The following is a 24,412-nucleotide window of genomic DNA, read 5'->3' as shown; positions in this document are numbered from 1 at the left end:
AATTACTAAAACCAAAACTGTGTAGAATTGATAATGGAAGGTCTAAACTATGAATTACATCAAGAATTGACAATCCCAGTAAAAAAAGCTTTATCAAAGATAGACACATTTTCTCACCTGAACAATTAATACAACACCCACCACAACATTTGAATGTTTAGAAAAATATTTCACTCCTTTCAAATACTGATTCGATTCCATGATTTCATTCTTTTTATTCAATTTCTTCTTCTGTAATCAAGTATCTTCAACTCAATCATTAATTCACAATGTATCAATGAATCATATTTAGGATTATATAACATCTGGTAATCATGATAATAAAAACTAAAAGTGTTATAAAAGAGTTGTTAAGAAACAATGGGTAGAATTCCTGTATTTCAGACCAGCAGAGAGCACCAGTCAGACCAGCAGAAAGCACCAGTACCTCTATCTCTCTATCTCTTTCTCTCTCCCTAGAAATCACCTTTAAACCCACAGTGTACAGTATGTTATCAAGCTGATGTGAAGTTGTTTTTCTACGCTATAGTACTGGTCTCAACGTATTTCTCAGTGACAGATATTTTCTTCTCTTGCACCACAGCTGTGTGGCTGCTGCTACAGGGTGCAGCTGTGGGTGTGGTGGTGACTTTGACAGCAGTAGCAGAGGCCTCGTTTGACCCTGCCGTGCCACACAGGGAGCTGGAGCTCAACGAGGAAGCACCACTCTGACCTCTCACTTCTACACTATGACATTTGACCTCTAACCCCTGGCCGCTCTGCAGCATGGTGACCTGGGCAGCACCTAAGCCTGCGCTGCACCCTGCTGCCGAGGCTGACCCAGACCCGCTCTCAACAACCAGCACTTTCCTGGACCCGGACAGGCTTCCCTGTGAGAAGTTTCCTCCTGGCGATAGATGGCCTTTTCCGATCATGGTCTGGTCTGCCCCCTGTAGAACCTGGCCTCCCCGTGTAATGGTTTGGCTCGGCTCTGTAATAATGTGACCTCCCCTCAAAATAGTGTGGCCCGCTCCCTGTAAGACCTGGCTTGCCCCCATAACAACATGACCTTGTCCTTCCCCACTACCACCTGCTCCTACCTGCCTCTCCAGTAAAATCATGCCCTGAGAACCATGGAGCCCTCCTACCTGCACCACCCCCTGACCCATCCCTACCCCCACCTGGCTTACCGCCTGCTGGGCACGGACATAACCACCTCCCCCTCTCTGCTCCACCAGCACCAACTGGGGCTGGGGCTCCACCATGTACATGGTGGGGGCAGCAGCGTAGTACATAGGGGGCTGCTGGATGAAGAGGGTCTTGTTGGGCATCACCTTGTTCTCCTGAACCTTGCGGATGGTGGCTGATCCTTGGGCCCGAGTAACCAGGTTCTCCTGTAGGGGTGTGGAGGAGGTGGAGGTGGTGGATGAGGTGTTCAGGGTATTGACATTGAGAGCTGTGTCTCTATTGACCTCTGTGTGGGTGGATGTGGTAGGCCTAGGTCTGGGGGATGACACAGACATGTTGACAGTCTCCGCCTCCATAGCTATTGACCCCTGGCAGATCTTGGCCAGGGTCTTGAACTTGGGCCCCAGGTCGTTGAGGAAGTCCAGGTCGTCATCGGCCCCCAGGAGGCTGCAGCAGCCAACAGAGCCTACCGGTGACCCCTGACCTTCGTAGTCGTAGATCAGTAGGTCATCTCTCTGTTGGTCGTTCTGCGCAGCATGATTGGCCTTCTGCAAAGGTCATGTGATAGGAACAGATACAGTATATTAACACATTTAATCAAAATGGCTAAAATAACGCTGCCCTCAACTCCTATGTTAAAGGAGTAATCCAAGAAATGTACTTTCACCGACTCTGTATAATCTCAATACTAATGCATACACACTTTTACTGGTTATCAAACGATCATGATCTAAAATACTCACTGCAGAGTAGTACTCCTCTAGGTCTCCCTCGGAGAGAGCGACCCCGTCATAAGCTCCAGCTCCATATCTGGAAAAGTGTTCATGTCCAGTCATGGTTCCTCCACCCACGCCGTAGCTCACCTTCACTCTGCCGCTGGGCTGGTGGGAGCCATGGGAATGGTTGTGCTCCCATGTGCTTATTGCGGACGGGGTGAAGCCGTCCCCGAACACTCCTCCTGCTGATCCTCCTGCAGCCCCTGCATCTCTTATTAATCCCATTCCCCCCCCGTTGTTTGCCAAGTCAACAACTTTGATGGAGCCATCTATCGCCACAGGAATTTGCAGGAGTGGAATTTCCTGTGAGGGGGAATGAGTGGGCCAAATTTCAACTTGGAAATGGAACATAATAAATGTACAGTACCAGTCAAAAGTTTGGACACACCTACTCATTCAAGGGTTTTTCTTTATTTTTACTATTTTCTACATTGTAGAATAATAGTGAAGACATCAAAACTATGAAATAACGCATATGGAATAATTTACTAACCCAAAAGTGTTAAACAAATAAAAACATATTTTATACTTGAGATTCTTCAAAGGAGCCACCCTTTGCCTTGATGACAGCTTTGCACACTCTTGGCATTCTCGCAACCAACTACACCTGGAATGCTTTTTCAACTGTCTTGAAGGCGTTCCTACATATGCTGAGCACTTGTTGGCTGCTTTTCCTTCACTCTGTGGTCCAACTCATCCCAAACCATCTCAATTGGGTTTCAGGTCGGGTGATTGTGGAGGCCAGGTCATCTGATGCAGCACTCCATCACTATCCTTCTTGGTCAAATAGCCCTTACGCAGCCTGGAGGTGTGTTGGGTCACTGGCCTGTTGAAAAATGATGCGTATCGCTGCAGAATGTTGTGGTAGCCATGCTGGTTAAGTGTGCCTTGAATTCTAAATAAATCACAGACAGTGTCACCCGCACCACACCCCCACACCATCACACCTCCTCCTCCATGCTTGCAATCTGAGGTGCAGTTAACTCTAATGAACTTATCCTCTGCAGCAGAGGTAACTCTGGGTCTTCCTTTCCTGTGGCCAGTTCCATCATAGCGCTTGATGTTTTTTGCGACTGCACTTGAAGGAACTTTCAAAGTTCTTAACATTTTCTGGATTTTCTCAAAGTAATGATGGACTGTCGTTTCTCATTGCTTATTTGAGCAGTTCTTGCCATAATATGGACTTGGTCTTTTACCAAATAGGGCTATCTTCTGTATACCAATCCTACCTTGTCACAACCCAAATGATTGGTTCAAACGCATTAAGAAGGAAATAAATTCCACAAGTTAACTTTTAACAAGGCACACCTGTTAATTGAAATGCATTCCATGTGACTACCTCATGAAGCTGGTTGAGAGAATGCCAAGAGTGTGCAAAGCTATCAAGGCAAAGGGTTGCTAAATTGAAGAAACTCAAATATAAAATATTATTGATTTATTTCACACTTTTTTTGATTGAATACCCGAAACATACAATACACTTGCAGTGAAGCCGCTCAACAACTACACCATACCGGTCATCCAACAGACTCCCATTCAGAGTGACACACAGAAGCATCCAGGGTCAATGCCCTCCTCAAGGGCACGTTGCCAGATCTCCCACCAAGCCAAAAATGTGAACCCGCACCTGCACAGCATCAGCCTCAGGCAAACCGGCATTAGTTGTAAAAACACTGCCCCTCAGTGTCATTCAAACATACTTTTAATTATGCTTTATTTAGACTTTTTTTCTTTGACCATTATTCTATCTCCTGCACAGCAACTCGACTCCCACTTGTCTCCAATTCCACATCCCAACCCTCAGCTTCATCAGCCCATCCCATCTATCTCTGCTGGCCACCCTCTTCGGGTTTCTACGCAACACATAACTTTCAACTATGCTGTTATGTTTAACGTTAATCTATATAATCGAATAGAATCCACATATTGTGGAGTTGAAGATAAATACCTTTACTAAGAGTATTAGTATATTTGTAATTGACTGACCCGGTCTCTCCAGATCTCCTAACAGTAATATTTCTAGGGTAAATTTTAGATCAATGCTATGCATTTTCAACCATTCCTGAACCTAAGACCAGAAACAGGCTACCTGAGATCAATACAAAAATAAATGGTCTATTGATTCTGTATCCTCACAACAAAATTTGCAGAGCTTCAATGATTGTATGCAAGAATTCTATATAATAATTTTAGCTGAAAAGCACAGTTTTGAATCTCAGACACCATGGAATCGGTACATCAAAAATCTCTTCCCAACTATTTTGCAATCTGTATGGCACTGGTGTCAACATCCTGGTCCTAAAATGAAACTGGTATACTTTCCTATTTATGCTATTTTTATTCCTCTGACAGTTTTGATCCTTTATATTGTGCAGACAGACCAATTTCCCACCTCCTCCTACTGCCACCTGCCACCTGCCATTTTTGGGGTAATGATGTAATCAATTGGTTGTACTCTTGGATTGAGCAGACCTTCCCGTACAATTCTGAACTTTATGAATGACATAACTCTACCATTCCAATGTACAATATCATTAAAATAACAAAATACCCATTTCAAACATCTTTCCCATAAATCCAGGTATTTTATCAACCAGCACATTTGAGTTCAGTCGTAATATTTGTTCTATCTTTTCATGCTTCAATGCTTGTTTGAAAAAGAGAGATACTTTGAAAAAAGTATATAAGTATAATAAAAGTATAATGAGACTTGGCAATCTGCACAAAGGCAAAAAAAGGCATTTTTTTAACAATGGGTGAGCTTTTCTTAGTAATCTACTTGAGAACCATTTAGGGTTCAAGTAAAACTTTGAATAAGTGAAGCTTTTAGAGAGAAGTTTAGTGCTTTTATATTTAATATTCTTAACCCACCCAATTCATATTCATTATATAGATAGGCACGTTTTTATTTTGTCTGGTTTAGCTTCCCCGATAAAGCAAAGTATTTTTTGCTCATATGATTTGAAAAACGAATCATCAGGAGTAGGCAGCGCCATAAGTAAGTGAGTAAACTGAGATATGACTAAGGAGTTAATCAGAGCATTTTTTCCATAAATAGACAGGTATTTACCTCTCCATGGTTGAAGGATCTTGTCTATTTTTACAAGGTTTCTATTGAAATTCATTGTGGAGAGCTTATTTACATATTTTGTGATATGAATACCAAGTATGTCTAGTTCACCATCAGCCCATTTTATAGGTAAACTGCAGGGTAATGTAAAAGTTGTATTTTTTAAAGCTCCAATAGGTAATATTGTACACTTATCATAATTAGGTTTTAGTACATAAAAGTTATCTAGATCTTCAATAAGACAATGCAGGGATCTAGCTTGCAGACTTAATATAAAACATCATCGGCATACATGGACACCTTTGTTTTTAAGCCTTGGATTTCTAATCCTCTAATGTTGTTATTGGATCTGATTTTTATAGCTAGCATTTCGATGGAATAGATATGGTGACAGTGGACACCCTTGTTAACTCCGCTTGACAATTCAAAACTCTCTGAGAAGTAGAAGATCCGATCGCATTCTGTCTCCTATTAAAACTTTTTAACCTTTGATGCAAGAGAGAAAGAAAGTAGTCAAGACGACCAGCTTGATTAAGTCTCCTCCATGCCAAACCCGGACAATGCTGGACCAATTGTGCGCCACCCTATGGGACTCCCAATCACGGCCGGATGAGTTGCAGCATGTACAGTTGAAGTCTGAAGTTTACATACACCTTAGCCAAATACATTTAACTTCTTATGGCTGCGGGGCAGTATTGAGTAGCTTGGATGAATAAGGTGCCCAGAGTAAACTGCCTGCTACTCAGGCCCAGAAGCTAGGATATGCATAGTATAGATAGTAGATTTGGATAGAAAACACTCTGAAGTTTTTAAAACTGTTTGAATGATGTCTGTGAGTATAACAGAACTCATATGGCAGGCAAAAACCTGAGAAAAAATCCAACCAGGAGGTGGGAAATCTGAGGTTTGTAGTTTTTCAACTCTTTGCCTATCCAAGATACAGTGTAAATTTGGTCCGACTGCACTTCCTAAGGCTTCCACTAGATGTCAACAGTCTTTAGAACCTTGTTTGAGGCTTCTACTGTAAAGTGGGGTGAATGAGAGCTGTTTCAACCAGAGGTCTGGTAGAAGGCCATGAGCTCAGTCAGGCGAACGCCCGTGAGAGGTAGCTGCGTTCCATTGCATTTCTAAAGAAAAAGGAATTCTCCGGTTGATAAAAACATCCTAAAGATTGATTCTATACATCGTTTGACATGTTTCTATGAACTGTAACATAACTTTTTGACTTTTCGTCTGGCCTGCGTGTCGTGAATATTGATTTGTGAACTAAACGTGCAAACAAAAAGGAGGTATTTGGACATAAATGATGGACAATTATTGTGGAACTGGGATTCCTGGGAGTGCATTCTGATGAAGATCATCAAAGGTAAGTGAGTATTTATAATGCTGTTTCTGACTTCTGTTGACTCCACAACATGGCGGGTATCTGTATGGCAGTAGATTTGGATAGAATACACTCTGAAGTTTTTAAAACTGTTTGAATGATGTCTGTGAGTATAACAGAACTTATATGGCAGGCAAAAACCTGAGAAAAAATCCAACCAGGAAAAAATCCATCCAATACTAATAATATGCATATCTTAGCTTCTGGGCCTGAGTAGCAGGCAGTTTACTCTGGGCACCTTTTTCATCCAAGCTACTCAATACTGCCCCCCAGCCATAAGAAGTTTAACAAGACATTTGTGGAGTGGTTGAAAAATGAATTTTAATGACTCCAACCTAAGTCTATGTAAACTTCTGACTTCAACTGTAAATCTCACTAGGTCGGGTTTTTTAGTCTCCGAATATCTACTATTTCTAATGTGTCCATCATATTTGTGATTTCCTTAAGGGCACTTGTTGTAACTCCCATCCCGTGAACGGGATCGTTGTCATCATCTGACACTAATTAGCATAACGCAACAGACATAAATATTACTAGAAAATATTCCTATGCATGAAAATCACAAGTGAAATATATTGAAACACAGCTTAGCCTTTTGTTAATCACACTGTCATCTCAGATTTTCAAAATATGCTTTACAGCCAAAGCAAGAAAAGCATTTGTGTAAGTTTATCGATAGCCTAGCATAGCATTATGTCCAGCTAGCAGCAGGTAACTTGGTCACGAAAATCATAAAAGCAATCAAATTAAATTGTTTACCTTTGATGAGCTTTGGATGTTTTCACTCACAAGACTCCCAGTTAGATAGCAAATGTTCCTTTTTTCCAAAAATATTATTTTTGTAGGCGAAATAGCTCCGTCTGTTCTTCACTTTTGGCTGAGAAATTGAGCGGAAATTGCGGTCACGACAATGCCGAAAAATATTCCAAATTAGCTACATAATATTGACAGAAACATGGCAAACATTGTTTATAATCAATCCTCAAGGTGTTTTTCAAATATCTATTCGATAATATATCCACTGCGACAATTGTTTTTTCTGTAGGAGCGAGAGGAAAAATGGCTACCTCTGTATTTTACGCAAGAATCAGTCTGAGAGCCATCAGGTGATCACTTGCGCAATATAGCCGCTTATGCTTATTCTTCAACATAAAGGCGTGAAACTACGTCACAATGCCGTAGACACCTTGGGGAATATGTAGAAAAAGTAATCTGGTTGATAGCCCATTCACTGCTCAATAGGGACGTATTGGAACGCAGAGCATTCAAAACATGAGTCACTTCCGGATTGGATTTTTCTCCGGCTTTCGCCTGCAATATCAGTTCTGTTATACTCACAGACAATATTTTTACAGTTTTGGAAACTTTAGAGTGTTTTCTATCCTAAGTTGTCAATTCTATGCATATTCTAGCATCTTGTCCTGACAAAATATCCCGTTTACTTTGGGAACGTTATTTTTCAAAAATGAAAATACTGCCCCCTAGTCACAACAGAGAGTGATTACCTTTACGGTCCATTGAGGTACTTAACACTGTGGTATAGTCTCCTACAATTATATTTTGATCATTTGTTGCCTGTAAGTTCAATATATTAGTATAAATGTTTTCGATGAGGTATGGATCATCCTGATTTGGACCATATAGAATAATGAGCCAAATCTCTTTTTCGTCCACATTCATATTAAAAAAGATCCACCTTCCTTGCGAATCATTCCTGACTATTTGCACATTCAGATCGAAGTTGTTGTTGATTAATATCATCACACCTTTTGAGTTCCTTTGTCCATGACATAATTTTTTTTCACCACCCCATTCCTTTTTCCACGCAACTTCATCTAAGAATGTAGAGTGAGTTTCCTGTAAACAGTATATGTTATATTCCTTTTCTTTTAGCCGCATAAAGACTGATCTTTTTTTAAATCTGCTAAACCATTACAATTATAACTGGCTATACTTATTTCACCCCTTACCTTAACTATATACTATTCTCAGTCTAAATTGACCATAATTAGTGCTTGTAAAGTTACTGCCATCAGAGGTATAATGACGGTCAAAATTAGAGCTTTCAAATGACTGATATTTAAAGTTCAAGAAATAGGTTCTAGCCATATTTGTTTTATTCCCTTGCCTGTTTGCTTGTGAGCCAATACCACAGATGTTAGAACATTGAGACAAGATATTATGTGTGTAGTAAATCTGAGTAGGATGATGTGTATATTGGATGTGATTTAGTGAGAGTGTGTACGATGTCTGTATAAGAGTAAGACTATAATATGTAATGTCCAGATAAATAATATGCCAATTTGCATGGTTGAGTGTCTATGTGTGTAACATGTAGTGCGTATAGCCTTAATATTCATGATGATAATTGTAATCCATATCGTATCACCGTCATAGTTGCATCATAGTTACCTTTAACATCATTGAAAAACACATCCCAGCATTTCCATAGCAATTTACATTTCACATGATCATGAAAGACACCTTGCATTACTCTAGAGACGGCTTCACTACAGTACAAATGTATTCCGTACAATATGTTATTATTCCCCAGTGTCCCTATTCTGATATCTTCCCCTTGTTTGTTGTAAACATATATAAACGTGTAGACAAATACATAAAAAAGATAGACAAACAATAAACATATTACATTTTAAAACAGTTCTCGACACTAGAAAAGAGAAAAGAGAGAAAAAGAGTGAGAGAAGAGAGCGAGAGCAGGTGTGTGTGTATGTATAAGTCTGTATGTGTAAGCGAGCATGTAATTTAGTACGTGTGTGTTCATATCCACTTCATATCCACTTCATTTTTACAGTTCCCATACTTTCTTTTTTTCGTAACCTGAAGTCCCTGTAGAATTTAGTACAGCCATGGTGTTATGAAGCTGTCTCAGAATAGCTGTCCATCTATAAAGAGTTTGTCCACAATGAGAAAGGCACACTTACCCTTCTCCCTTTGTTGCCTTTGTACCGTATACAGTCTCTTACGACGTTCGTTTATCTCCCTTGGTCACTGAGACCTTGGTCCCTTTAAGCTCCCTTCCTCTGCTTTTGATCAGCTCCTTTTGTTGGTAGTGTTCAAATTTTGCGATGATCGGTCGGGGACCCTTGGTCTTGTCGCTCCGAGCTCCAAGTCTGTGCACTCGGTGGAAAGCCACCTTGTTTACAGTCTCTATAGGAAGTTTCAAGGCGGATTGCATGAATTCTCTGATCGCGCCCTCTGGATTATTGGATGTGTCCTCAGGAATACCATAAAAAAAAGATTTTCACACATGCTACAACTTTGTATGTCTAGTAGCGACTCCTTCATCACCCTGTTTTCCCGGAGTAGACAATCCATGTTGGAATCGTGGATTTTTACCTTGGCTGTGAGTGCCTTGTTTTCTCCTTGGAGCGTGAGAATTTCACTATGGCTAAACTCCCCCTCAGCCCTGCTACATCCTCACACAACTTTTCCAGTGTTGCATGGATTCCAGCCAGAGCACTTGTTGGGTTAAAGTTATTTTGTGAGGTAGTCGGATCTTTCCATGATGGAGTATGTTGTTCCTCCATAGTGTAAAGCTTTTGGCACTTTACTGCAACCAGTTGATTTACGAAAAGATAACAATGAGTCTTTCCCACGATGACGACAGGTGTCTGTAGTACAGCCAGCTAGCACTCGCGGAATCCACTCAAAAAATGGAACACAAACTTGCAGTCCCAGTCGAAAAGGATAACCGCGTCGTGGAATCCTTAGCAACAAAACTTTAGTTCTGATTAAAATCGATTGAATGAAAATGTTTTAATATAAACAACAAACCGAGTGTAGACAGTACAATGTTCTGTTGCGCTCTCTGATTACGTATCTGATGACGTATCTGTATACCAACACAGCCAACTGATTGGCTGAAACGCATTAAGAAGGAAAGAAATTCCACAAATTAGCTTTTAACAAGGCACACCTGTTAATTTAAATGCATTCCAGGTGATTACCTCATGAAGCTGGTTGAGAGAATTCCAATAGTGTGCAAAGCTGTCATCAAAGCAAAGGGTTGCTACTTTGAAGAATCTCAAATATAAAATATATTTTGATTTGTTTAACACTTTTTTGGTTACTACATGATTCCATGTGTTATTTAATCGTTTTGATGTCTTAACTATTATTCTACAATGTAGAAATTAGTAAAAATAAGGAAAAACCCTTGAATGAGTAGGTGTGTCCAAACTTTTGACTGATACTGTATGTCCAAAGATCATTCTTATTTACAACCTCTACTACTGACACCAGTTTGATGTCATCCATTGGCTGTGCCATCAAGTATAAAATACCTTGTCTTCTCCTTGTCCCTCGGTGTGATATGGAATCAGGTGTTCTTTAGTGTCAAATGGCATGGCCTTAAAGTCACCTATGGACGCCACTCCTCCACACAGACAGAACAGCAGCAGGAGGGGCACCACTGTATACACACATTCCAAATTTCAACTAATGTTCACAAAACACAAAGCCCAAGACATGCTGTTAGGTGAGAGGTCTGAATGCCTTGGGACAAAGGGTTGTAGACATAACCCATCAATAGCTATGTTTACATGACCTTGTCCAGTGATTTGTTGTCAACATTTCGAAAGTTTGAATAGAAAATTGATGCGACAATTGCATGCTATTGTGTGTTTCCATTTAACTATCTTGAGTCAATAAAAACAGCTAAACGTAATGACGTAATGACGTACTCTTAGAAAAAAAAGGTGCTATCTAGAACCTCAAAGGGTTCTTCAGCTGTCATAGGATAACCCTTTGATGAACCCTTTTTGGTTCCAGGTAAAACCCTTTAGAGTTCCATGTAGAACCCTTTACAAAGATGGTTCTACAAGGAACCCAAAAGAGTTATACCTGGAACCAAAAAGGGTTCTACCTGGAACCAAAAGGGTTATCGTATGGGGACAGCTGAAGAACCTATTTTGAACCCTTTTTTGTAAGAGTGTAGAATAAAAAAAACTGGTGTTTCCATTTTCCATTTAGGCAAATTGCACATTAGGCCTAATAAATTGATGACAGTAGCTTATGCCCTCTATCTGTTTCATGTCTCAGATAGCCCGCGAAAGCCAGAATGAACAGAATACAATCACTGACAGAAATGTGCTATATTCAAACAACGATCCTGTGCATGGTCCGTGCCATGGTGAAACTTGCACTCCTGTAAATCTGAAATAATTGGATGGTGAAACTTTCTAGACAATCATAAAAGCAAGGCGAAGCAATTCATGCATTCTTGAAAGTCAGGACAATCCTTGTCCTGCAAAGAAAACATAATTTTCATAGTTGAAAAAAATGGCTGAAGCAAGAAGTATGCTTTCAGAAAGAAATGTGGAGTGGAGTTTTATAGAAGCGTGATGACATCACGTACCTTCAAAATGATTCAACAATCATAATTTACTCAAAAAACACTGTTTCCATCATCATTTGTCACAGTAAAGAAAGCAGGACAAAATAAAAATCCACCCCTGTAGAACAGATAAAAATGTTGTTTATCTTTAGAAAATGTCTCCTACATGTACAGTATATCTGCCATTTCCATTACACACGTCAACATATATTATTTTGTGACATTGCTTTTGTCGAATAAACCTGGGTCAATGTAAACCTGTCTAGTGACTTGTCTTGCCTAACTTACTAATCACTCAAAACATGTTGAAATAGGTTAGTCAGCAGCATTATGAAGCAGTCTCTCCTTCCTAGATCTTTATCAAGTAGGCAGTTTGAGGAAGCCAACAGAGGATGAAGTTAACAGAGGGCCTACTCACGCAGCAACAGCAGGAGGCCCAGAAGGAGCAGCAGGATGGCAGATGCTCCTAATGTGACGTCCTTACCCATCTCCCGGGCGAAGCAGACCTTATTGACCTGATCACAGGTGCACACATCCACGTTCAGAATCTGGATGTCAGCACAGGCCTTCCCCTGCTGGTCACTGATCTCCATAGCAACCTTGTAGTGACCTGGCCACATGTGGGCATGGTCTCGTAAAATGGCAGTGGTAGCTAAAATAAATATGAGAGAGACAAAACAAACATGAATTATACAAATCTAGACATCAAATCATTCAACCAATTCTATTCAAACACACCACAATATGTCATTTAAGTTCAGTTTAAGACTGCTCATTCTAAAACACCTTCTATCAGGCTCAACAAAATAAAAGCAAAACAGACCCTTGATTAAGCTTGCCATACTGTCTATCTGATTACTAAACCCCAAAGTCCCAGATAAGTTATGTTACCATTGAGGTGCTCCACTGTCCACTTCTGTTTGCTGTCCCCCTGAATCACTCTGAACTTGAAGGGAGCTCCGTTGGGGAAGGTGTCCCCATCCACAGCCTTGACATACACAGTGGTGTCCCCCAGACACATGGTCGTAGCCGTAGCTGTCAGTATGGGACAGTGGTCGTTAAAGTCCTCCACCTGGATAGCTATTGTCCCTGTGGCCGTTTTGGATGGCAGATCTGGACACCAAAAGAAAATACAGAATTACGTACAGACTTGACTTATTCTCTTTTAGCTCCAAGTGGAGCAAAGGTCCTAGAGTGCATCTTCAGTCGCCAATGTTCTGGACAGATTTCTTGACTTCTTGATATCTTACAGAATGGCATGAGGACAAATTGATTATAGTATGGGTACTTGCCAGTTGTGATGGCTATTATCTTGGCGTAGTATGTTCCATTGACCAGGTATTTGGACTCCCGATCAGGCACTTTGTTCAGCTTGATCTCTGCTGTCTTTTCATCGATGATCAGCCAGTTGTCTACATCAGATTTTTTGGCATACCTGAGTAAATGATAATGACAAGAGCACACAATTAGGATCAACTCAATGATCCCTTAGTAAGATGGAGATTAACATAACATAAAATCACATAACATAATATTCACTCCGATAAAACAATATGAAAACATCTGGGACCTCACCTAACATTGGTAGCAGTCAGTAGTGTGTCACTGTCGATGGCTGCGTAGGTAGTGATGACCTTGTTAATGGTGACTGTGGTGGAGTCCTCAGAGATGGTCACCACTTTAACCATTGGCTGGAATTTGGGGCCCTCTTTCTGGTTGATCACATTTATCTTGATGGGGTAGGTCTTACCACCGCCCGTCATACCCCCGCCTGCAACCCCTCCTCCTCCTATCCCTCCACTCATAGAAGAGGAGCCAAAGTAGTACACTGCTTTGTTGGAAACACTTATGGCAAGGTTGAGCACTTTCAGCTCCTCGTAGTCCAGTGCCTTTAGATTCAAACAGCAGGGATTCAAACAGCAGGGATTCAAACAGCAGGGATAAACAGTAGAATGAGTCAAGTGATACAAACAATGTTGGAATATTATGAGAATTGAGAAGACTAGTAGTTACAAGACACTGAGGCTGGAATTACATTTAAAAGAAAATGTTCGATATGCTTTTGATTAAATTCAAGCCTGAGTCAATCTTCAATCATAGCCCATACCTTGGTTATCATAATAATGCCTTCGTTGGTCTTGGAGTCGGTAGTGATGGTGAAGTAGCCGGCTTCGTTGCCTGTGATGATGGTGAACACAGCCAGCCAGTTCTCAGTGTACATCAGGTCCAGATCAGTGGCTTTGATCCTCATCACCTCCACATTGACCGTGTTCTCCAACACACTCCCCTCGTACTGAAAACACACATTCACACATCAAAAGTTCATACATCCCAGCAACATATTGCTGGGGATGATAAGCTTATATTGCTTTTGCCAGCAGCATACCACCCTGCATACCACTGCTGGCTTGCTCCTGAAGCTAAGCAGGGTTGGTAATGGTCAGTTCCTGGATGGGAGACCAGATGCTGCTGGAAGTGGTGTTGGAGGGCCAGTAGGAGGCACTATTTTCTCTGGTCTAAAAAAAATATCCCAATGCCCCAGGGCAGTGACTGGGGACACTTCCCTGTGTAGGGTGAGATGTTAAACGGGTGTCCTGACTCTGAGGTCATTAAAGATCCCATGGCACTTATTGTAAGAGTAGGGGTGTTAACCCTGGTGTCATGGCTAAATTCCCAATCTGGCCCTCAAACCATCACAGTCACCTAATAATCCCCAGTTTACAATTGGCTCATTCATCCCCTTCCTCTCCCCTGTAACTATTCCCCAGGTGGTTGTTGCAAATCAGAATGTGTTCTTACCTGGTAAAATACCAAATAAATAAAACAAATAATATTGCAGTGAATTTCGGGTGTCCAGCAACTGTCAAGCCAACACAACACAACACATTGCGCCAAGAGACCTGAACTTCTCAACGAGGCTGCTAGGTGTTGGGTTATGGTTGCTACAACATAATAAATATAAAAACACTATTATACTGATTGGGTTATTGTCGCTTCAATATAATAAATATAGAGAGGTTGAGATCTTACAGATTCTTTCTCCAGGGTGGGGATGTTGTCATTGATGTCCAGGATTTTAATCACCACCTGTCCTGTTCCTGAGTTTCCACCCATTGCTCCGTTCATGTCTGAGCCTTTTACAGTCAGGGTATAGGTGTCTTGGGTCTAGACAACCAAGAAATATAATAGAGCTTATAGTTAGTTACTTATTGTTGTAGATATCAACATTATTGGCTGTGAAAGTGTCAATGCATACAATGCATACAGTGCTGTGGTCACTTTTGTGAGCAGGCCTTTCTAATCGACCTGGCCCGGGTATCCTGAAATGATATTGACCTCATCCCGTTGATGATGCCTAGTCGATCTTTAAAAGTAACTTCCTCACCATCTTAAATAAGCATGCGACTTTCAAAAAATTTAGAACTAAACAGATATAGCCCTTGGTTCACTCCAGACCCAACGGCCATTGACCAGCACAAAAACATCCTGTGGCAGACTGCAATAGCATCGAATAGTCCACTCGATATGCAACTGTTCAGGGAAGTCAGGAACCAATCCACGCAGTTAGTCAGGAAAGCAAAGGCCAGCTTTTTCAAACAGAAATGTGCATCCTGTAGCTCTAACTCCAAAAAGTTTTGGGACACTGTCAAGTCCATGAAGAACAAGAGCACCTCATCCCAGCTGCCCACTGCACTGAGGCTAGGTAACACGGTCACCACCGATAAATCCATGATAATCGAAAATTTCAACAAGCATTTCTCAACGGCTGGCCATGCTTTCCTCCTGGCTACGAGCCTCCCCAGCTTCTCCTTCACCCAAATCCAGATAGCTAATGTTCTGAAAGAGCTGCAAAACCTGGACCCGTACAAATCAGTTGGGCTAGACAATCTGGACCCTCTCTTTCTAAAACTATCCGCTGCCATTGTTGCAACCCCTATTACCAGTCTGCTCAACCTCTCTTTCGTGTCGTCCGAGATCCCTAAAGATTGGAAAGCTGCCGCGGTCATCCCCCTCTTCAAAGGGGGTGACACTCCAGACCCAAATTGCTATAGACCTATATCCATCCTGCCCTGCCTCTCTAAAGTCTCCGAAAGCCTAGTTAATAAACAGATCAATGACCATTTAAAATCAATGACCATTTAAAAGTCTCCGCTGTGCAATCCGGTGTCCGAGCAGGTTACAGGTGCACCTCAGCCACGCTCAAGGTCCTAAACGATATCATAACCGCCATTGATAAAAGACAGTACTGTGCAGCCGTGTTCAAATACCTGGCCAAGGCTTTCGACTCTGTCAATCACTGTATTCTTATTGGCAAACTCAATAGCTTTGGTTTCTCAAATGACTGCCTCGTCTGGTTCACCAACTACTTTGCAGACAGAGTTCAGTGTGTTAAATCGGAGGGCCTGTTGACCGGACCTCTGGCAGTCTCTATGGGGGTAGCACAGGATTCACTCTTTTCTCTGTATATATCAATGATGTCGCTCTTGCTGCGGGTGATTCCCTGATCCACCTCTATGCAGACGACACCATTCTGTATACTTCTGGCCCTTCTTTGGACACTGTGTTAACTAACCACCAAACGAGCTTCAATGCCATACAACACTCCTTCCGTGGCATCCAAATGCTCTTAAACGCTAATAAAACCAAATGCATGCTTTTCAACCGTTCGCTTTCTGCACCCGCCCGCCTGACTAGCATCACTACCCTGGATGGTTCTGCCCTAGAATATGTGGACAACTAGAAATACCTAGGTGTCTGGCTAGACTGTAAACTCTCCTTCCAGACTCATATTAAACATCCCCAATACAAAATCAAATCTAGAATCCTTCACTCATGCCGCCAAACTTACCCTAGTAAAACTGACTATCCTACCGATCCTCGATTTCGGCGATGTCATCTACAAAATAGCTTCCAATACTCTACTCAGCAAACTGGATGCAGTCTATCACAGTGTCATCCGTTTTGTTACCAAAGCCCCTTATACCATCCATCACTGCGACCTGTATGCTCTAGTCGGCTGGCCCTCGCTACATATTCGTCGCCAGACCCACTGGCTCCAGGTCATCTATAAGTCCATGCTTTTAAAGCTCCGCCTTAGCTCACTGGTCATGATAACAACACCCGCAGCACGCACTCCAGCAGGTATATCTCACTGGTCATCCCCAAAGCCAACACCTCCTTTGGCCTCCTTTCCTGCCAGTTCTCTGCTGCCAATGACTGGAACGAATTGAAAAAATCACTGAAGCTGGAGACTTATGCCTCCCTCACTAACTTTAAACATCAGCTATCTGAGCAGCTAACCGATCGCTGCAGCTGTACATAGTCCATCTGTAAACAACCCACCCAATTTACCTACCTCATCCCATACTGTTTTTATTTACTTTCTGCTCTTTTGCACACCAGTATCTCAACTTGCACATCATCATCTGCTCATTTATCACTCCAGTGTTAATCTGCTAAATTGTAATTACTTCGCTATCATGGCCTATTTATTGCCTACCTCCTCACGCCATTTGCACACACTGTATATAGACTTTCTTTTTTCTATTGTGTTATTGAATGTACACTTGTTTATTCCATGTGAAACTCTGTGTTGTTGTTTGTGTCGCACTGCTTTGCCTTATCTTGGCCAGGTCGAATAAGAATAAATAAAAACATGCACAGTACACTGTATAATAGTATACCAAGGTATCTCTCTCACCTCTCTGTCCAGCGTAGTCTGGCGAACCATGATCTCTCCAGTCTGGTAGTTGATGGCGAACATGCTATCTGAAGAACTCTTCTGCACTATGCTATAGTAAATCTGAGAGTGTAGCGTGTTCACTTCATCTGCATCTGTGGCTAAAACTTTCATGACAACGGTTTCTGGAATTGACCAAGGGAAGAGTTACTTGTGCAGTACACCAGTACTACTACTGTACTGTACTATTACTATTACCACTACTACTATTACCACTACCACCACTACCACTACTACTACATATGTAGGATATTAATATGAGCCCGTTTGCTACAGCAGGAAAATAATCCTGCAGCAAAAGGAAATGTGAATTATTATGTGGATTATAATAATTGCACATTTTTTCATTAGGTCATTAGGTCAAATAGAGTCTGACATTTCAAAGTGGAAATTACAAACTTTAGAAGCCTATTTAAAACACAAATACACTAAACATTTGAATTTGCTGTGAAGGTAAAATTCTCAGCAACAAACGTGATCAAATTAAGATCCCACATCTGTACTACTACGACGCCGATGACTACTACTACTATTACTGTATCACTACTGTGACTATTTCACTGATAACACTGGTAAAACACTACTACTACAACAGCTACAGCTTGAACCATTACCACTACTCTGGCTACTAATTCTCATCAAGTTTGATAGAAACATTTAAAATAATTGGAACATGCCTGCAGCACTGGACTCATTAACAGATCCAGATTGGCCAAAAACGAACACTGGTTGGCAGTCATTCTGGTCCTCAACGGAAATACGCAGGTCAATGTCCTTCTCTGCTTTGCTTCCATTGTTGTATGTCGCTACTCCAAGTAACTAAAAGAGAGACCATGTTAGAACATCAGACATTCATTAATATCTTACATGTTGAGCACAAGCATTCCATTCCTTGGATTAGGTTTTACTGGGTAGCTTACATGGTAGGAAGGTATCTTCTCTCTGTCCAGAATTCCATTGATTCTGACCAGGCCTGTATTTGGGTTGACAGTGAATAGGCTCCTGGGGTTTTGGTCTGCACCGATCCCAGTCAGTGAGTAAGTCACCTTTGACGTGTACTGCTCATCAGAGCGAATCTGTCACAAACACACATACCAATCAGTCTTGAGAGTAAAATACTATTATTATTGTAATAGTGTTGATATAATAATAAGCATCGGTGAATAGCTAGGATAATACCACAAAAGCCTTTTTTTTTTTCACGGAACCTATTTTTGGAGTATAGCCGAAATGTCAAATGTACATCTGCAGATGTAGCTGAACACGTGCTTTCATATCAAGGTATACTGTAGGTATGAAACTATTGATAGATGAATGGCATGTTTGTGTTGTAGAAGAGAGATACAGGCAGAATGTGTTGTTGAAAGACTTGTTATTTTACGCTGCTACTCTCTGTTTATTATCTATGAATAGTGACTTTAATAACTCTACCTACATGTACATATTACCTCAATTACCTCGACCAACCGGTGCCCCCGCACATTAACTCTGTACAGGTACATAGGTATATAGCATCACTATTGTAATTTTACTGCTGCTCTTTAATTATTTGTTACTTTTATTTCTTATTGTTTACTTATCTATTTTATTTTATTTTTATGTTTACTTAGCAGGTATTTTTCTTAAAACAGCATTGTTGGTTAAGCATTTCACTACACCTTTTTATTTCGGCGCATGTGACAAATAACATTTCATTTTATTTTGATTTGTTTTGTTTTTAGACTAAACCATTGCTCAGTGACTGTAGGTATGACCGCACATTGGGTTGTATCTCTGAGCAGCTTGTTCCTAACACAGAAATCACAAACATAACGATTACACAGGTATTCCTTCACTTTAGAGTCCAACATCTAGCTGACACAGATATACTGTATGCAACCAACCTGATCAGTAGAAAGTAAGACAACATTCAGCAGTTCTTTGGTTCAAAGTACGGACATCGACAAACTTTCAAAGTGCTAATTTTGACTAAACGCTAAAGCCCTGTATCTTCATGGATCTTATTATGCATGATTCATTCTAGACAGACAACTGACTTATCCGATGTGTGGCCTAAAGAGCTATGCCATGCTCAGACTTTTTCATGTCTCATGGTTGTCAGAAACATCTGAATCACTCCATGAGTTAGAGTAAGACGTATAGGATCAGGTCATACCTTTGCGATGTACTCTTGGCTGGTGTAATCTACATTCTCCTTCAACCTCTTAGGAGGAATGATCCATTCTCTCTTCTGTCTTCTCAGCTTCAGCCCACCGCCTTCTGCTGCCACCACACATAAAAACTGCAGAAAATACAAAAGAAAAAACACAGCATTATAATATTGACTCACTACGAAGGCCTATGGGTTTTATGCTAACGTGATAATAACACTGTAATAACACTGCATTGCTCCTAAATAACTCACAACTGCAGACTACAAGTTGCTCAATAGTTTATACATTGAGTGTACTAAACATTAGTAACATATTCTTAATATTGAGTTGCACCCCCTTTTCAGCCTTAATTCGCCACAGCATGGACTCTACAAGTTGTTGAAAGCATTCCACTAGGATGCTGGCCCATATTGACTCCAATGCTTCCCACAGACAGTTGTGTCAAGTTGTCTGGATGTCCTTTGTGTGGTGGACCATTATTGATACACACGGGAAACTGTTGAGCGTGTAAAACTGCATTGCCGTTCTTGACACACTCAAACCAGAGTGCCTGGCACCTACTACCACACCCCGTTCAAAGGTACTTAAATATTTTGTCTTGCACATTCATCCTCTGAATGGCACACATACACTCAAAAAACCTTCTTTAACCTGTCTCCTCCCCTTCATCTACACCGATTGAAGTCGATTTAACAAGCGATATCAATAAGGGATCCTAGCTTTCACCTGGATTCATCTGGTCAGTCTATGTCATGGAAAGAGCAGGTATTCCTAATGTTTTGTGCACTCAGTGTAAGTTCTAGCGCAATAGTTAAAGCTATGTTTAAATATCATGTCATGATTGTTTCCTCAGTGTCTGTACCACTTTGTACAGATTAATGGATTTAGTGCCTTCAGTATTCACACATTGTTATGGCAAGACAAAATACATTCAGGAGTAAAAATAAGCTTAACAAGTCACATAATAAGTTGAATGGTTTCACTGATAGCAATGATAGTGTTTAACATGATTTTTGAATGACTAGCTCATCTCTGTACCCCACACATACAAGTATGTGTAAGGTCCCTCAATCGAGCAATGAATTTCAAACACAGATTCAACCACAAAGACCAGGGAGGTTTTCCAATGCCTTGCAAAAAAGCAGACGTTGAATATCCCTTTGAGTATGATGAAGCTATTAATGAACCTTTAGATGGTGTACCAATACGCCCAGTCACTTCAAAGATACAGGCATCCGTTCTAACTCAGTTGCCAGCCAGGAAGGAAACCACTCAGGGATTTCAATGAGGCCAATGGTGACTTTAAAACATTTAGAGTTTAACGGCTGTGATAGGAGAAAACTGAGGATGGATCAACAACACTGTAGTTACTCCACAATACTAACCTAAATGACAGGATGAAAAGAAGGTAGCCTGTACAGAAAAAAATATTCCAAAACATTCATCCTGTTTGCAATGAGGCACTAAGGTAAAACAAAACAAAATATGGCAAAACAATTAACTTTATGTCCTGAATACAAAACGTTATGTTTGGGGCTAATCCAACACAACACATCACTTAGTACCACTCTTCACTCTTCGTACCACTCTTTCAGGCATGCTGGTGGCTGCATCATGTTATGCGTATGCCATCGGCAAGGAGGGAGCTTTTTTAGGATAAAAATAAATGGAATAGAGCTAACCACAAGCAAAGTCCTATAGGAAAAACAAGTACAGTCGGCTTTCCAACAGACACTGGGAGACAAATTCACCTTTCAGCAGGACAATAACCAAAAACACAAGGCCAAATATACACTAGAGTTGCCAAAGGTGATTTTAACATGTATTGACTGAGGGTGTAAATACCTGTGTAAATGACAGTTCAATAAAATTGCAAAAATGTCTAAAAACATGTTTTCACTTTGTCATTATGCGTTATTGTGTGTTGATGGGTGAGATTTAATAAATAGATTTAATCCATTTTGAATTCAGGCTGTAACACAACAAAATTTGGAATTAGTATGAATACTTTCTGAAGGACTAACGTGTAGTTTCTTGCCAAGGCAAATTATAATTGCATGTTTATGCCAATTCATAATCAAAGACATATGACAGGCATACTTATAACTGAAAAGTATATAGCTTTAAGCTATTAATAGTTTTCGTTCACTGTAACGACAGGAAGCTGTATGTATTCAGTTTATGATAAAATCGTTATCGTCTGTATGCAGAAGACCCAATGAAAATGTTGAACAAATCAATTTCACAACATTTAAACTAAGAGAAAGTTGTGATATCAGTGTCGATTGTTGCTGTTGACAGATATCATATTCAGTGACATTCTCTAAAATCGGAGCGAAGTTTTTCACCAGCTGTTCTTTCACTGACATTGACCAGTTGTGTTCAGACTTTCTCTAGGCAAATGACCACTGGGCACCATTACGCAGCTAAACTGTTTTTGTTCTCAATCTCATGTTGTCCGTAGTCGGTGTTGCACGCGAAATATGAACGGGAGAGTAATAAAATAGCGACATATGAAGTAAATGTTCTCTTCAAATAAGTGAAGGTTACAATCCTAAAAAGAAAACAGTTTTTTCCCGACATTGTCATTGAGATGCTCACATCTAGGCTGCCTGAGAAGTGTCGCACCTAAAAAAAAACAGTGCCGTTATTGCTCGTGTAGCCTATACCTAATTACCAGCATTACCATGCTACAATATGAAAAATAAGACGTTTTACTCACCGTTAGTATGAACGGCAATAATAAAACAGTGGCTGTGGCTACACGGGCCATTGGAATGATTGTTGACTTAGGTAAAATGCTCCCCTGTTGAAGTGTAGCCTAATCCTTTAAATCTGCTGCTCAGTATTTTCTGTTGTAGCCTACATCAACTTCGGCCTTTTCGAAATTGTAAACTCTTTATTCTTTGATTATACAGACTGCAATAGGCGGCGTCTCTCAACTAGTTTCACAACAGCATCGCTCATAGGCAGATTACAGAAAGGGCGAGGCAAAAGATGAAGCTTGGTTCATCACACATAGATGGGATATTTGTGCACAGCTCACATACAGTAGATGGAGTATTTGTGCACAGCTCTGACCGGGAAAGCTATTATTATTGTGTGACAATATAGAATGGATATCACCTATGAAAACAAATTGGTTTATTTATCACAACTGGTCACCAATATATGTTGCCTTCCAAAATGGTCCAACAAGTGAACGTATTGCATTTAATCATTCAAACTCTCTAAAAGTTTTGGACTTGATCTTGAATCCAGTGCTCTCTCACTCATGTGTTAAACTTCACCTCAGGACTGTCACATTCCCAAACTGCTTTCAGCTGGGAAGGACAAGGACAACACTCATAGAATAAGGAAGGTGTGTTGGGTCATTGTCCTGTTGAAAAACAAATGATAGTCCCACTAAGCGCAAACCAGATGGGATGGCAAATCGACAGTGTCACCAGTGTCACCAGTGTCACCAGCAAAGCACCCCCACTCCATCACGCCTCCTCCTCAATGCTTCATGTTGAGAACCATACATGCAGAGATCATACACTCAGCTACTCTGCGTCTTACAAAGACATGGAGGTTGGCACCAAAAATCTCTCATTTGGACTCATCAGACCAAAGGACAGATTTCCACTGGTCTAAATTCCATTGCTCGTGTTTCTTGGCCCAAGCAAGTCTCTTATTATTATTGGTGTCCTTTAGTAGTGGTTTCTTCGCAACAATTCGACCACGAAGGCCTGATTCATGAAGTCTCTTCTGAACAGATGTTTGAGATGTGTCTGTTACTTGAACTCTGTGAAGCATTTATTTGGGCTGCAATCTGAGGTGCAGTTAACTCTAATGAACGTATCCTCTACAGCAGAGGTAACTCTGGGTCTTCCTTTCCTGTGGTGGTCCTCATGAGAGCCAGTTTCATCACAGCGCTTGATGGTTTTTGTGACTGCACTTGAAACTTTAAAAGTTCTTTACATTTCCTAGATTGACTGACCTTCATGTCCTAAAGTAATTATATGCTATCGTTTATCTTTTATTTATTTTTTCTTAGGGGGTGATCAGCTTTAATACTGCGGGTAGATTGCTTCCATCAATGTAATTGTCTGCATCATTTCCATTCCCCCATATATTTTTTGTTAAATATATATACATCTACAGTTGGAGTCGGATGTTTGCATACACTTAGGTTGGAATCATTAAAACACGTTTTTCAACCACTCCACAAATTTCTTGTTAACAAACTATAGTTTTGGCAAGTCAGTTAGGACATCTACTTTGTGCATGACACAATTCATTTTTCCAACAATTGTTTACAGACAGATTATTTCACTTATAATTCACTGTATCACAATTCCAGTGGGTCAGAAGTTTACATACAATAAGTTGACTGTGCCTTAAAGCAGCTTGGAAAATTCCAGAAAATTATGTCATGGCTTTAGAAGCTTCAGATAGACAAATTGACATAATTTGAGTCAATTGGAGGTGTACCTGTGGATGTATTTTAAGGCCTACCTTCAAAGTCAGTGCCTCTTTCCTTGACATAAAGGGAAAATCAAAAGAAATCAGCCAAGACCACAGAAAAAAAACTGTAGACCTCCACAAGTCTGGTTCATTGTTGGGAGCAATTTCCAAGCCCTGAAGGAAGAAGCCACTGCTCCAAAACCGCTTTAAAAAGTGCCAGACTACGGTTTGAAACTGCACAAGGGGACAAAGATCGTACTTTTTGGAGAAATGTCCTGGTCTGATGAAACAAAACTAGAACTGTTTGGTCATAA

The 24,412-nt window shown here is 40.7% G+C and overlaps 1 protein-coding gene across 1 annotated transcript; it reads right to left on the bottom strand.

Moving 5' to 3' along the window:
- Positions 1-222: 222 nt before the first annotated feature.
- On the bottom strand, positions 223-22,688 carry LOC139387032 (desmoglein-2-like protein). Its single transcript, XM_071133000.1, has 14 exons — positions 22,372-22,688; positions 19,652-19,777; positions 18,417-18,572; positions 18,174-18,315; positions 17,458-17,621; positions 14,787-14,921; positions 13,864-14,049; positions 13,332-13,645; positions 13,049-13,191; positions 12,648-12,869; positions 12,175-12,408; positions 10,705-10,832; positions 1,911-2,246; positions 223-1,715 (listed from the first exon to the last, which is right to left on the bottom strand). Exons 1-14 carry the CDS (start codon positions 22,420-22,422, stop codon positions 519-521), a joined length of 3,534 nt encoding a protein of 1,177 aa, XP_070989101.1. The 5' UTR covers positions 22,423-22,688; the 3' UTR covers positions 223-518.
- Between the last annotated feature and the right edge of the window lie 1,724 nt (positions 22,689-24,412).

Source organism: Oncorhynchus clarkii, chromosome 28 (assembly GCF_045791955.1).
Source record: "Oncorhynchus clarkii lewisi isolate Uvic-CL-2024 chromosome 28, UVic_Ocla_1.0, whole genome shotgun sequence".
NCBI lineage: Eukaryota > Metazoa > Chordata > Actinopteri > Salmoniformes > Salmonidae > Oncorhynchus > Oncorhynchus clarkii.
The sequence above is the reverse complement of the archived record's forward strand: the minus strand, read 5'-3'. Positions and strand labels throughout refer to the sequence as shown.

What these genes read in the sequence shown, in the direction of transcription:
- LOC139387032 (XM_071133000.1), bottom strand. Translation starts at nt 22,422, where the DNA reads ATGGCCCGTGTAGCCACAGCCACTGTTTTATTATTGCCGTTCATACTA. An exon ending in AGACTACGCTGGACAGAGAG is followed by an intron (nt 14,922 to 17,457) that starts GTGAGAGAGATA and finishes TTGGTTGTCTAG; the next exon opens with ACCCAAGACACCTATACCCT. An exon ending in GATAATAGCCATCACAACTG is followed by an intron (nt 12,870 to 13,048) that starts GCAAGTACCCAT and finishes TTTGGTGTCCAG; the next exon opens with ATCTGCCATCCAAAACGGCC.